The sequence below is a fragment of the Sinocyclocheilus rhinocerous genome, unplaced genomic scaffold (assembly GCF_001515625.1).
Source record: "Sinocyclocheilus rhinocerous isolate Xijiao unplaced genomic scaffold, SAMN03320098_v1.1 scaffold418, whole genome shotgun sequence".
NCBI lineage: Eukaryota > Metazoa > Chordata > Actinopteri > Cypriniformes > Cyprinidae > Sinocyclocheilus > Sinocyclocheilus rhinocerous.
In genome coordinates this window covers 1,428,865-1,445,225 of record NW_015651146.1, presented here as the reverse complement: position 1 = coordinate 1,445,225, position 16,361 = coordinate 1,428,865, and the positions used below count along the sequence as shown (strand labels likewise).

General features: G+C 37.1%; 1 protein-coding gene across 2 annotated transcripts in view; it reads right to left on the bottom strand.

The window, feature by feature from the left end:
• Positions 1 to 16,361, bottom strand: part of LOC107712738 (kelch domain-containing protein 8B-like) — a 101,489-nt gene that overhangs the window by 23,514 nt on the left and 61,614 nt on the right. For both annotated transcript variants that reach the window (XM_016518080.1, XM_016518081.1), the window contains exon 4: positions 7,119 to 7,283. In XM_016518080.1, the coding sequence (XP_016373566.1) occupies positions 7,119 to 7,283 (165 nt within the window). The remainder of the gene's footprint in view (positions 1 to 7,118; positions 7,284 to 16,361) is intronic.

Sequence of the window (16,361 nt, the reverse complement as noted above, 5' to 3'; positions counted from 1 at the left end):
AGATTTTGCCATATACAATGTAATTGTGCATTTAAAGGGATAATTAATCCAAAAATACAAATTCTGTGATCATTTCCTCACCCTCATGTCATTCCAAACCTGTATGACTTTCTTTCTTACAGTATGAGGAACATAAAGGCAGATATTTTGAAGAATATTAAGTGAACAATTCTACTGTATGGACAACAAAACCCCACAAGGACATTTATCAAAATATCTTCTTTTATGTTTCACAGAAGAAGGCAAGTCATACAGGTTTAGATGATGAGTAAATGACGACAGAATTTTCTTTCTTTCTTTTGGTGAACCATACCATTAAAATATGCAAAATAAACCGCAAACTTAACAGGGAGGACAACTTGTCTCTTATGTTTTTGTTGTTGACGTCAAAGGTCACATGTCCAATTGAACTCTGTGATATTTTGGTACTAAAGCATCTGTCACAAGGTAAATGCAGTTTGCTACTTTGCTGTAAAACCAATGTTTATTCTAGGTTCTGAAACAAAATCGGTTGAGATTGACTGATCTATACAACAAATAGTACATCACAAGAACATAAACCTCTCTGGAAAACAATGTAAAGTGTACAACTCTAGGGTGTGTATCACTGCTTATGTATGTGAGAGCTCAGAAAGTACACCTTCATTTTTCCCTCTTATTCTTCCCCTCTTGCACGTACTCTTTCATTCACTATGCATTCACAATGTGACTGATCTCCTCCCAGCTTTGGCATTACTGAGAGCCCTCTGGGACAGAACAGACAGCCAGGGAAAAACACACACACAAGACAAAAAAAAAGGGGGGAGAGAAAGAACCTGTCTGAGAAACAATGCGGAAGAGTGAAGAGATGGAGAAAGCAGGCCAGAAAATGGAAATGCAGTCAAGACAGTGTGAGAGTAACAGATAGAGGAAAAGTCTTGAGGACGGGGCAGCATGTCTCTATAAGAAGTGAGGTTTCAGCAGTCCATTTAAGAGGTCTTGTTCTCTTGACCTTTGTTGGACACCTCTAATTAACTTCTTTCAACTCTTTCAGCCTTTCGACTTCAATCATTAAAGCCTCCATGGTCAAAATTGTGGGAAATTAGTTGAGGGGAACAGGGCAAATACACGAGTGGATTTAACAGAGACGTGTATGGGTGAGATATTGAGCTGAGTGAATTGCGGCTGGTATTGGGCCAAACCCATCCACAGACTGATTTGAAGACAGACGGCTGGTGTGCAGCCAGCATCATGCACACATGCCAAAGTAACACACACACACACACACACACACACACACACACACACACACACACAGACATCGATGCAAAATAACACACACTGCATATAAGTAAATCTGAATTTAAAACAAAGAAACAAGGAGAGCTTGAATGTGTTACAGCAGGGGTCTTTAACGGTTTTCATGTGAAGCCCCCCAGGTGGATAGAGAGGTGGAGCAGGAAAACTGTTACATAATGCATAAAACTGAGTGATGAATTTTATGCCTGGCCTATAACAACATATATAATAGAGTGATGCATTTATACACTTCATGACATTTGCAAAAGTCATGAAAACAATCATTATTGATGGAAAGAGTCATTTATGTGCACATTACATTTGAATTTTACTTACTACTTGTTAAAGAAGTCAGAATTCATGAGGTGAATTCTATCTTTTAAACTTGAAATTGAAGTTTACTTAATGACATTGTATTTTTTTTTTTACATGTTTGAGCTCCTGAAGACCCCTGTGCTGCAGTATAAAACGTTTGTTTAAAAATAAAGGCTAGTCTGTCTGTACAGAAGTTTTTTTAATGAATTATCCCTATTTGTTTAAGTGAATTGACATGTCTGGTTCAATCAAGGGTGTGAGTTTGGGCAGAACAACACTACCGTTCAAAAGTTTGGAGCTGAATTTCAGATTTTTTTTCAGCATTCTATGATGAATAGAAAGTTCAAAATAACAGCAATTAAACTTGTAATATTAAAAAGTCTTTACTGTAACAGAAAATTCACACTTCACCTTTTATCACGTTATCATTACTTTCTAAAAGAGCAGGAGGAGGTAAACTGCAATGTTATTGATGACTTCTATCTCCGATTAGGTTCATAGAGAACCTGTAACTGCACAAATGGCTAATTTGATAATGCTTACAGCTTAAAATAAGAGTAGGGGTTTCAGCTCCCTTTTTACACATTTTATCACGTTTAAATCCGTTATGTGCAATTTCTCTCAAAATTTGGACCAAAAATGCGAGAAAAGCACAATGAATCATGCTGCAAATCAAATAGCATGTGCTGAGCATTTAGATCATGTCTTCGAGGGACAGGTGCATTTCATTCAGCTTCATGAAAACAACACCAGTGGAAAACACCTTCAAAGCAGCCTTAAACTTTCTCTGAGAATGTTTTTTAGTTCACATTCGAATGGGGTCTCGTCGCTCTCCTGCCTGCACCAGAGGTAACAATATTAGCATCCACAGTAGGCATCTTATTTTGGGGAGACAGCGTGGTGCATCTGGGTGACGTATGATTGTGTCTGCGCTCACAATAGACCTCGTGGGGCTCATCCCAAAGTAAATCAAAACTAAATGAGCATTCTGCGATCAGACTTATTCCTCATTCTTGGCCTTAATGTGATTTTACTGCAGCTCTATTTGTGGTCCAGCAGCCCGACAAATAACAGAATTAAGTTTCTTAATATTACTGCTGTCACCCAGCAAAAGATCTTCAATGCAAAACTTTTTTTAAGTGTCAAACTGTATCTAAAGCATGACAAGAAATACAAAGGCGAGTAGCCTTTTAAGAACAAGTGAGGGAGAGAGAGAGAGAAAACAGAGATAGAAAGAAAGAATGATGCTGAAGACCGCAAGGAGGGATATAAGCAAAAGCAAGGCTCTGAATGAATTATTCCCTGTGATGTCAAATCAATGAGTTTAAGTCTAACCATCAAGACAAAACTGTCATAGCGGAGGAGAAGAATCATGAGTCCAGAGGGAAAATATTCTTATTTCTCTGTATTTCACTCACTTCACACACCACATCTCAATTTCTAATAATTTCATAAGTTATTATGCCATTATGAATATTGCCTTTCATGCAGTGTGTAATGTAGCTGTATGTGAATGTAAACAATCTGCAAAGTTGTAAAGCTGAAAGTGCACGATAAATAAAGTTATTGTCTCCCAAAAGAAAGAATCGACTCAGAAGAGCCTAAACGAGTCGTCAGTAATTCGAATCCCACTTCTGTGACGGCTACACGTCACGGGGTAACACATTTGCATAATGCCCACCTATGTTCTACATTTGCCGTCCGCGAACAACTTGACCCCGCCCACAAACAGTGTAGCGTATCGTTTCCGACATGCGCTGTACGCAGTAGACCAATCACAACAGACTGGGCCAGCTGACCAATTTAAAGCAGAGTATGCTCACAGAAAGGAGGGGTTTAAAGAGACTGAATCTTAGAACTGCTTCAAACAAATCATTCGAAAATTAGATAGTATGTTAAATGAATATTTTGAGAAAACAAAAGTGTTTTTTGACCTTGCATGCATGTAAACCTATTGTAGGAGACTCCAAAAACAACTGGTTAAATCTGTATCGCTAAACATAAATAATTTTAAATGAACAAACTCTTCACTAGTTTTTACTCTTTTGGTAATAAAAAGAAAGTCCCCAAAGCCATTAAAGCAAGATGAAGATGATTTATCCATTTTTTTTTTATCCCAGAGGCAAATGGTGGTGATCTTTAGGGGGGAGATGCACATTAACATATTCTCCTTAATCTACGTTCAAGCAATCTTAAACAGCATATCAGAACATCTCTACTGAATTCACAGCACTTCTGTTCACATTCAGTTTGAGCTGTAAAATGAAACCAAACAAGACTTGGTAATAAGTTGAAGCACAGAAGTTGCACTTGCTGTGAGGGAATGTGAGTCCAGGTGTGTAACAGTAATGAGGGCACGTCTGCTTCACCAGGCTGATCAATGTTGGCATGGGAAGGTGATGTTGCCCATCACTCTTGCCATATCCAGCCTACACCTATACAAAAAAAATCTACAGTATGTCCTCATTAGTGTGTGTGTGTAGGGAGGCAGAGTTTTAATGACTTCTCTAAGAGTGAGAGGGCAGTTGATCTTTGTGTCTGACCTGAACAGAATGTCTCAGTGCAGAGAGGTTAGAAAGAGGACAAATCTGGCAAAACACAACCCCATACTGGCAACTCCACATGCTCATCAAATCCATGGGCACAAACACACTCTGATCAACTATAAAACTCACACATACACGTAGTCTAACCCCTCCAAATGCTCATCAAACTCAGACATTTACATGTACATTTGGAAGAGGACTTACATCGCATTGTATCAGTTCATGCATTCTCAGACAGACAAGACACACACACACCTAGCTATTTAAGTATGAAATGTTCTTAAATTATTAACTACGCTGAACAAAATTATGAACGCAACACTTTTGTTTTTGCCCCCATTTTTCATGAGCTGAACTCAAAGATCTAAGACTTTTTCTATGTACACAAAAGGCCTATTTCTCTCAAATATTGTTCACAAATCTGTCTAAATCTGTGTTAGTGAGCACTTCTCCTTTGGCCGAGATAATCCATCCACCTCACAGGTGTGGCATAATCAGCACCTGTGAGGTGGATGGATTATCTCGGCAAAGGAGAAGTGCTCACTAACACAGATTTAGACAGATTTGTGAACAATATTTGAGAGAAATAGGCCTTTTGTGTACATAGAAAAAGTCTTAGATCTTTGAGTTCAGCTCATGAAAAATGGGGGCAAAAACAAAAGTGTTGCATTTATAATTTTGTTCAGTGTATTAACCCTAATCTTAAAAGAAAAATTTGGCATGTCTAGAATTAAAAAACATTTGATTGGGGTCAATGACACAAAATAGTTTTTGTTTCCGGATCCATTAATTGAATAATGATATAACAACAATAAAATTTATACATACGATTAATTGAATATACTTCTATGATAAGCATGATTTAAATCTCTGAATTAAATTTCATTTTGATATTTTTGGGGGAGCTAAAAAAATGATGCCAAATCAAGTCATGTGGTGTGACTAACATCCCAGATAGCAAAAATCATCTGGGCCAGATCTGGCCCAGACCCATCTGAAGTTCTGGTCCAGATCCGCACAACGGACTTGGGCCAGCGAGTCTCTTAAATTATCCAATAGTTTTACTTTTTTATGAAAAGTTGTAAAATGTTACTTGGTGCAGAACTCCAAAAATTTTACTATTTTTATGAATTAATAATTCATGTTATTTGTAATAGAACATTTTTTTTTTTAAAATATTGATTAAAATGTGTACATTCGCATGTATAGGAGTTCTAAGTCCTTACATACAGACTTTTCTTGAAAATGGTATTTCAAGTTTTTCAAAACCATATGAAACCAACATGAATATAAGGATAAATGTTTTTTTTTTCTTTTCTTTTTTGTACACACTCTTATTTGTCATTGACCCATTTATCAGTCCTTTTTACCTTTAGAACATCCCCAAATACAGGCTCTCTCATATTTAGCTCTAACTTCGGGGGACAATATTTTGTCCCAATACTTTGTTTACTTAAATAAAATATGCATAATTAAACATTTATACTCTTTCTCTCTCTCACACACATACACACAAACACTAACACACAGAGTAGCACATAGCCACGTATGGTCAGTGTTTCTTTCACTCCGCCCAAAACAGGCCAGTGCTGGCAGTAACTTGCAGCTGAGGGCTGTGTCTCTTTTAAAGGACACACTTTATCATGGGACAGAGTGTATCATGGAAATTTGCGGTGTAGGCTTCCATTTAATGCTTCCTTGGGATTTCCAACACTGAAGTAAGAACTGAACAGCTCTGCTATAAACTGTCAGATCCCTGCAGCATATTGCAGTGCAGATTTCACTTCACCCCACTGAGAAATGACTCCACTCCATGGTTCTTATCAGCCCTGGCATGGCATGAACAATTACCAGGTGTTGTTACCACATCTGCTGCTCCTGGAGAATATTGTGACACAGTCTGACATGGAAAATAAGTTACATTATAATTATTGGCTAGTCTAGTACACCGTCTGCTAAGCACCTCTAGAGAGAAGACCCACTTTTCCATTCCTTTAAAACAATAAATATTGTATTTTATGCTGATGAAATGCATAGACACACTCTACTGTTTTTTAAGATTTTTTAAAAGAAAATAATACTTTTATTCGACAAGTACACATTAAATTAATCAAAAGGGACAGTAAAACATTTACAAAATTACAAAAGATTTAATCAATTCAAGTAAATGCAGTTCTTTTGAACTTTCTATTCATAAAAGATTCCTGAAAAAATGTTTTTGCATGGTTTTCACAAAATATATTAAGCAGCACAACTGTTTTCAACACTGATAATAATAAGAAATGTTTTTTTTTTTAGTAGAAAATCAGCATATTAGAATAATTTCTGAAGGATCATGTGACACTGAAGACTGGAGTAATGATGCTGAAAATTCAGCTTTGCATCACAGGAATAAATTACATTTTAAAATATATTCAAATAGAAAACAGAATTTTTCAATTGTAAAAATATTTCACAATTTTTCAGTTTTTATGCTATTTTTGGTTAAATAAATGCTGCCTTGGTGAGCATAAGAGACTTCTTTCAAAAACATTAAAAGTCTTATCACCCCAAAGTTTTGAACATTGTATATACACAATCTGCATGATTATTTTAGGAAAAAAGTGTTTGTCTAAATTATCGAATTACTCAGATTATTCGCTCTAACTTATACATTTTGTCATAATCTAACTACCATAATATCGCTAGAAACCTATATTATTTTTTTCCTGTTGATGAAAATGCTAAAGTTCAAGTTCAGTGGTTGTCAAAATTTAAAAAAAAATTTTTGTTGCCATTTTAAAAAACTATGTGTTAGGTTGAGATTTGAATTGCAGATCCCCTTTCACACTAAACAAAAGTTTTACCATTACACTCTCCTGTCTGTCTGCCCTTTTTTTATTATTTGGTCATGTCTTATTATTCCTAGGGAACCAAGAGTGTGTCTCTGACAAACAACCGAATTATTCAGATTTATGAGACAATTTTATGAGGGCTTACCCAGAACATAGATCTTGCTACCGCGCAGGAAGGAGAAGGCTCCGTAGCGCGGGGTGGGCATGGAGGTGTGGGGCAGCCACTGGTCCTTTGTCGGCTCATACAGCCTCACTGAGGCCTGAGGAGTCGTGTCGGCTCCCATCCCACCCAGTGCATATACCTTGCCATCTGAGAGGGAGAGAGAAAAAGAGAGAGTCTGAAATTAGTTTGAACTCTGTTACCAAGTCTCCCGCATCCCTTATTAAACGAATTAATAACAAACAAATCAGGAAATGGCAGAGCAGTGGCAGTGAGTCACTAGTTTGAATTAGGAATGTTCCCTCTGTGCCGGAGTGGAGAATCACTAGAGACATTTTTTTCCTGAGCTACAGCTATTTTAAGGTTTACTTAAATTCCACCTCTAAACCTCACTCTCCACATTTGTTCTCTTCCCCTAAGGGGACTGAATATTAAATATGAATGTGTTCCCATAACTGACCCAATCTTTTGAACTTCCCCACAAATTCTCTATTATAGCTGTACTTGAAATATATACAGTATTATACTTTTTTGTCAATTGCTAAAACACATTTACTCAAAGCTTCCTGGTGAAAAACTAGCGTTCAGGCTGGGGTGCATTTCCCGTACAACGACGTAACTTACTGATTAACCACCATATTCATCCACCACTGGATACCTTCCTTGGGCCAAGTGTGTGGACCTTACAGTACGATGCATTGTTGTGTAAACTAAATAGCCAGTCACGACTGCTTCCCGAACACGGTCGTATCTCCGTCGTTTGAACCACATTAGTTCAACAATTTAGGGCCGTTGTTAATGACGTCACATGCATGTGGTGGAGTATTAACGTCTGCTAATTAATTGATTCGAGATCTCTGAGATGCTGCTGTATTGAACATGGCACCTGATGACTAATTTACTATGTTTTGTTCCCTGTCATTTTGCTTTATTTGATGTTTGATTCATCGCGGGTTTCCTCTTACGTCATACTCCGGCGGGGTTCCCTTTGGTATTTATGCACATGTGCACTCTTCTCTTCAAAAACGGTGCTTATTGAGGACACACTAAATGTATATATATTTTAAAAGAATGGAAGATATAGAATGTAAAAGTGAAATCGCAATGAACCACCCCTTTAAGTCCATATGTCTTACTAACAAGAAACTATGCTTCTAACCACAGGTCGAGTGCTGTAGTGAAAACTGAAATTTTACAAACTTTACACAAATACCAAACTTCATCATATATCTGTAAAGAGCCTAGTTTACATTTTAGAAAAAGGCATGTTGGCACTCGAAAGAATGGCAGTGACTTCATTTAATACTCTTCCTCTAATGTGAGTACTTTCTGTACTGTTTGCATCTAAAGCCAAGAACTCTGTAGCTATTTTTGCAAACCCCATTCTGGGTGCTGTGTGAGGTAGTTTGCATACTAATGTTCACATAATGAGAATTGTGTGTTAACTGAGGTTGTGATGACATTGTGATGGTTTCTGAATGCTAGTGCTTTCAACATGAGCACAAAATGGTGTAAAATTATTAATTTGTGTTGAGAGTTTTGGAAAAAAAAAATGCAACATGTTTTTATAGGTTTGAATAATTATAAATAAATTATATATAATAATATATAATAATTATAAAGAATAGTCTTTGTTTGGGGGAAAGAGAAAATTATGGTTCATAAGATTTCTGTAACTAGTTTGTCCAATTTGTAGAATATATGTGTCTATAATTTAGCAGAGCACCAGAGAAATTATATTATATCCCACGCTTAACTCCAATCTAAGAATGACCTTCATAAAGTTTTCAAGGGAAAAATGAAAAATGCTGCATAGCAATGAAATTACAATATGAATGTGGAGAGAAATGCAGCATCAGCAAAGAGAACAGCCCTACTGCAGCACAGCCAACTGTTAATGGAGTTGTATGTTTAAAGGTGAAAGAGTAAAGCATCCTGATATGGATGCTAGTCATAATTTAACTGAACTGTCAATGGAACAAACAGCATGTGAGAAAGATCATGGGAGTACTGACTGATGTGCACATACAGGTTATTACGGCATTGAAACGCCCAAATCAAGACATCAGGGTCATCCCAAGAGGAAACATCATTAATGATCACCATATGGAGCATTTAAGAGAGTGAGAGAGGATGTATGTTAGTTAAAGACAGTCTCTGTATGTCTGCATTTCTCTCTTGGCATGACTGCAGCAGCTGCTGACTCAGATATCTGCAGTACTGTGACTATAGTTAACTGCAGAACCAATGGGACAGATAGAGACAGGTACCAGGGAGTAAACTAGGTGGCAGCAGAGAGCATATGCAGTCCTGGTCATCTCCTCCAAAATAAATAAATAAAACAAATTAATAAAAAAAATCTAGAGTAATACTAATATACAATATATGTTCCTTGCAAAAACAGTTTATGTAGTCATAATATAGCACTAATTTCAGATTGGATGTTAATGAAGAAAGATGTTTTGTGGTGTCCACATGATGTAGTCACACCATTAACCAACAAGGGGTAACTAGCCAAACCTTGAACTTTTGAAGAAGCTCCTATTTAAGTGTTTGGAAATCATAACTATGACGTGATGTGCATTCAAGTCATTTCTGACACAATCCTTAATTATTTCTCTCTTTTTCCCTAGCTGATAACGACAAAGCCATTTTAGTGCTACTGTATGAATGAATGAATGTGCATTAGGTGTGTAATTGGTTGTCACAGAAAATGTTGGGGAAAGTAGCTTGGTCATACAACCCTGTCTCCTCATAAACAGGCTAAATGAATAGAATTTTCTAACAAGCTTTATCACTATTCTTCATCAACAGTACAGAAAATGCATGCAAATTAAATTGACCGTCACAGTTATAATTCAGGATTAATACTAATTTGCTTCCGCCCCAATTCTTTAATCAGTATTGTTACTGTTAAGTAAAAATAAAACTATTAAAAATTGTTTTTGGATAACTGAAATAAAGCTGAATTAAATTAAAATATTACATGAAAAACCTCATGTTGCCTTGGCAACTAACTGAAATGAAATTAAGTACTAAAATTACTAAAGCTATAACTAAAATAAAAGTAAATTAAAGCTATATAGAATTATTTAAAAAACAATTTAAAATTACACAACTAAACACTATTAAAAATGACAAAAGAACATCAAATTACTAAAACTTAAACTAAAATGACAGGAAAAATTAAAATATAAAAATAAAAGTTCTTAAAGAAAATCCTGACTTTTCCCCATGGTGTCATCCATATGTGCAAATATATATATGATTATTTTGACATGATTTGAATGTAGCTTATTTATGTTTTTGCACTTCTAAAGAGAATGATGATAAATGCAGTTTCCTATGTACGCCCAGTCCTCATGAACTGCCTAAATAAGAAGTATTTTCTTTATTAGAAAGAATTTGTTTAGCAATTAGATACTGTAAAATACATAGTTTTTAATGTTTTGCTCAGAGATTGTTGCAGTGATGATCAGGGGCGGAAAGCAATGTTCTTTCCAGCACTCTGAAGCATACTCTACTTCTCTATTTCTTTTCTGTGGCTTGCTACTGTATCTGTGAATTTTATTTTTGGTGAGGATTTTCTTTGTCCTTTTTGGAGCTTGACAGCCATAAGTCACTATAAATTGTCTTAGCATGACAAGAGCTGCAAAACAATTCCTGAAAAATGTGTTCCACTAAAAATATAACAGAATACAGGTCTGGAACAACATGAGGGCGAGTAAACAATGACAGAATTTTTGGGGCGAATGGTCAATTTAAAATCCTCTGTGACTATGAAAGGAGAAAGTATTTTAGCTTCGAAAAATTACACACCTATTACATCACCTTTAATGCTCCAGAAAGAGAGGAGACAGTGAGAAAGCAACCGTGAAAGTAAGAGGTTTTTCAAGGCTTGTGTATAAATGACAGCAAACAACAACACTCAAAGATCATGACCACCATCTTCACTTTCATCCTTCTTCGCTGCATTCACTCTGATGACCACAAATTATTTTTCCAGTTTGATTTGATACGGCCTGACATGTTCAAGGCTGTGTAAAGCATGAAAGAGACTGAGAGAAAGAGCAGGACAGAAATATCTGAACAGTGCAAGAAGGATCTAATGGCTTTAGAAACTAATGACCTCAAAGTTTTCCTTCAAAGGGACATTTCATGGCTGTTTTTTTTAAATAAAGATTGGCCATATATTAAGCAATTCCACAGACATTAAAAAACACTTTGTTCTATCCAACCACAATAACATGATAAAACAACAATAGCTCTTCCATGTCAAGAGGTTTTGTCATGAACACCCACTGCAGGGATAAGCAACAACCAGCAGGACATTGTAGTGAACGCTTATCTTCTATTTAATGCTAGCTCCGCCCATTGTGAAATCTCATTGGTCCAAAATCTCACTGTCATTAAACATCAAATATCTTCCATTTGCCTTTACATCAGACAGCTTGCAGTTTCAGTTTAGTGTGAAAAGATCAATTGCTTGTTGCTAGAAACATCTCATCATGCCTGGTTAGGACACGGTGTCAGTTGTCAGACAACAGATGGAATCCAAATGTCTGTGTTGACCCATTAATGCATGTCAACCACTAGTTAAGAAACCCGTCTCATTGAATACATACTGCATTGTACATATTCCTTGCTTCTGAGAAAAAACTTTTTGTATTTTAACTACTTTTTAACTTTCTGTCAAAGCTAGTCCCTAGCCATATATTTCATCCATATTAAACAAGTCTTTGGAAACTGTTCTGTCCTTTTTAATAGCTCCTCTTTTCCCTGAGGACTGAGGACAGCAAGAGCGCTTATTCTTTTCATGTATCTGACATCTTTAAAATATCTTGCTCATGCTGAAAAAAAAAGACTGAATGCTATAGCTGTATACTGATTTTAAAGGAACATGTCTACAGAAAAAAAAACATTTGGTATTTTAATCATAATACTTATTTATAATGCAGATAACTGAATAATATATTATGAAACTACTGCATTTGTTGTGTATAGTTATAGAGCTTGAATACAATTTATGCTGCAATTGATTTATCATACAGCGTGACATGCAAAATACTGTCTTAGCATAAGATTTAATGTCACGCTGTGTTTCACGCTGTTAGGTCAATCTGAGGCCAAACTGAACTCCGACCAGCTTCACTGTAACAGTCGCTCATTCTGCATGGGAAAATATTTAACCACATTAAACCATACACTCTTAAAATAAAGGGGGCTTTCACAGTAATGCCATAAAAGAACCGCTTGGGTTCCTGTAAGTACCTTTCAGTAAACAGTCCTTAAAAGAACCTTTTTTTTTTCTTGGAGTGAAGAACATTTGAATAATCTAAAGAACCTCTTTTTCCATTATAAAGAACCTTTTGTGGAAATGTTCACCCTTAAAAATTAAGGTTCTTTATTGGCATTGATGGTTCCATGAAGAACCTTTAACATCCATGGCAATTCCACAAAAGGCTTCTGATATTGAAAAAGCATTGTTTTGATTATTAAAAATTTCTTCACACTAAGAAAAAATGGTTATTTTAAGAACTGTTTGAGGATCCAAAATGGTTCTTATATGGCATCACCACAAAAATCCCTTTGGAACCTTTATTTTTAAGAGCTATAGGTTCTTCAAAGGTTCTATGGATGTTAAAGCTTCATCATGGATTCATAGATGCCAATAAAGAACCTTTATTTTTAAGTGTGCAACCAATGAATTATTAAATAGACTTCATTTTCTAGTGTTGTTAAAATTCATTCTACAAATATTAAATGTTTTTATAGTGTGACAAGAGGAAAGCACATTCAATCACACAATATAAGCATTCTGAAATCACATTCAAAATTAAATTCAATGTTTATGCTGGAAATGTTTAAACATGGACAAAAAAAATCACAGTCTATTTTCAATACACTGGACCCTAAAAAAGCACATCTTGTCGACCACCCAAATTAGACTATGAGTCAAACATTCAGTGGTACTGACAGTACAGCACATGCTGGCTGTTCCACACATAAATGTCATTAGAGGATTATGGGAATGGTAGTCTGGGAACACCGTGCTTTGCAATCAAAAGTATATAGTGAGTGAATCACCTTTACCCAAGCCTCCATCTACAAGCTGTTTTCTCCAATCAATCTAAACTCAACCCACCCACCTCGAATCCATCTATTTCTCCCCTCTGCAACCTCGCTGAGTTCGTCACCCCCTGCAGACTGCACTGCCCAATCACACACAGTCACTTCTAATTAGAGCTCTCTGTTCTGATCTCCGTTCGTCGCCCCGGGAGACCCCATAGCAACCAAACACGTACTCCGAGACAATTAGTTAGTAGTGGTCTGACAAGAAAAAGCATCTATTGCACACAAAAACACAATGTTTTTGTCCGCTCCTGTACACACACATAGCTGTTTTGAACCCTCCGTATGACAGAGAGACCCTTATTAAACAGAACACCTGCTGCTGGTCTTTCTCCTCTATTTTCAAGACTGCAAGCAGGAAACATGGTCTTCATCTCATCACATCTCTTTCTGGCTGTATAAACCGGTTAAACTTTATTTACTCAAAAATAGAAGCCTTGCCTAAAGCCAAAGCAAATGATCATTCCTGCGGTTCGTCTTCAGCCTTGTGATCACAGCATCCTTCCAAGTATTCCATACAGCATGACACTGAAACCAGAACAGGGAGACATCAGGCTAGAGGAGTGACAGGGAGAGACTTGTTGACTAGTTGTCCCTGAGGAGACAACTAGCACAGACATATGTGATTTTTGCCCTGTCTGAATCGAACAAGTCTATGGTTTTTTCTTTGGTAAAAATAACAGATCAAATTATCTACTGCATTTTGGCGAACATGGAGGTCCTCTGAGAAATCTGAGGATGGGGATTCTTCTATCCATTTGAATGTTTATGATTGCAGTATAATTTTTGTCACAACAACTCTCCTCATTTATCTTGACCTTCACTGAATAACTAAAGATAACTTAACCAAACTTTTTAATGGACAGACTAGTGCACTTCATTGTTTTAAATTAAGAAAGGATACATTTAATTGATCAAAAGTAATTTCTATTTCAAATAAATGGGGTTCTTTTGATCTTTCTTTTAATCAAAGAATCCTGGAAAAAAATGCACCATGGTTTCCAAAAAACTACTATGCAGCACAACTGTTTTCAACATTAATAATAAGAAGAAATGTTTCTTGAGCAGTAAATCACCATGATTTCGGAAGGATCATGTGACACTGAAGACTGGAGTAATGATGCAGAAAATTAAGTTTTGCCATCGCAGATTATGGTTAAAGCAATAATTTTTTTAGATTCAACAATTTTGATAATATTAGCTTCATTCTGCTTTCTGAAGACTGGTCACATTCCTGCACAGCTTTAAAGAGAAAGAGAGCATCCAAACCAGGGAGAAAAGGTGTTTGTACCTATAAATGTCAGTCTGTTATTCAGCTCTGTTTGTGCACCTTCTTGCCCCTCCATCAACACAGTACTCTTGAAAGAAAGAGGTGGAAACAGCTTACACACACTGGAAAACATTGTTTCCATCAGGCACCATAGATGGGTGACTCACTGAAAGACAAATAGCCCTTTTTGATATGCAGGGAACAGAAATGACAGGACCTTTTCAATAGCAAATTCTTTGGACAAAGGCCCTCTATTATCCCATAATATACACAAACCATTTCAAAGAATGAAATGATAAAGGGATGGTATTTCCAACAGGAACTTCCTCTAGTGTTGATCTGTAGCACACAGGAAATAGGAGAAACAGGGCTGAATTACAAGGGTGACTCTGCTGTTTTTCACAATACGTCTCCTAATAGAAGGCAGGTCTGCTGCTGTGAATACCATCTTTAACGGACACCAAGGTCTGAACTTCATTTCACATTTGCTCCGCCAACTTCACAAGGTTTGTCCTCTTCTTCCTCTTAGGTTCCTCTTTGGTCTTAGGTTTCTGTTTCAGCCATGTTTGTCTCTCTCAATCTTTTTATTCTGTCTAAACACTCCATCATCAGTGTTCTTTTAGAGACTGTCTTTAGTATTCATAGCACAAACTAAAAACATGCAGCAAAACAAGTTCATAATGACAGATTTCTCCTCTCTTTTCTCTAATGATCTTTTCCTCTTCAGGCCAATGATTAAAATGAGCCGCTGAAGAGGCAGTGTGCTATTTCACATTGACCTTTACTCACAACACATACACACATCCATACATGCACAAAGACTGTGCCCACAATGCAAAAGAATAATCAAGCTGCCATTAGACACAAGAGGCTGTTCAAGTCAACATTACATTGTGGATGATGAGACATTTTTCTGAAGAGGACAAAAAAAAAGGACTATAAATAAGCGACATTCCTTTCTATCACTGCAGTGACAGAGATAGATGAAGAAATGCCTCTTAGGTGACCTTACTTTAAAAAAATAATTAAATAATTAAAAATCTCCAACTTTGCTCAACAGTAAATATCTATGAACATTAGGTAACTACTTCACTCACATTCAGGACATAGCAAATGAGAATAATGCAGAGGATTTGGACCAATCAGTAATGAGACTGAATAATTACAGTATATGTGTCACACTCGCTGGTGGGAGATCAAGCGCACAATGCAGGAGATGAATAACATACAGTCTTTAATAGTAATCCACAGGAAAACAGACAGGGAATCCAGGAGGAAGGCAAACCAACGACGTGTATACATAAACAATAACCGGCAAGGACTGAACAGAAACGGGGAGTACTTATACAAAAGCAAGAGAGGGACTAAAGACTAAATTAACGGGACACAGGTGAACTGAATGAACTAATCAAGGGAAATAAGGACAACTAGGTCAAGGGACTGAAACAAGGCAGGAGAACAGAAAAACACAGAAAACAAGGTTCAAACTGTGACAGTACTCCACCCTTCTGGAAGGCGTGACCTCGCGCCGTAAATGGACCAACAGTGGAGGGAGGGGGGGTGGGTGTCAAGAGAAGGGAGGCAAGCAGACGACCAGGGCGGATCTGACGGAAGGAGGAGCCAGGACGGAGACAGAAGGAACGGTGGATCCGATGGAGGGAGGAGCCATGGTGGAGGAAGGGCTGACGACTCCAGGAGGCCGACTGACAGTGGTGGAGCAGGTGGGAGAGGAGCATAGAGCGGAGACGGAGAGCCGCAGAGCCAGGGCGACAGGGAGGATCTGGAGGGCCAAGGTGGAGCAGATGGCTCAGGTGACCAAGGCGTAT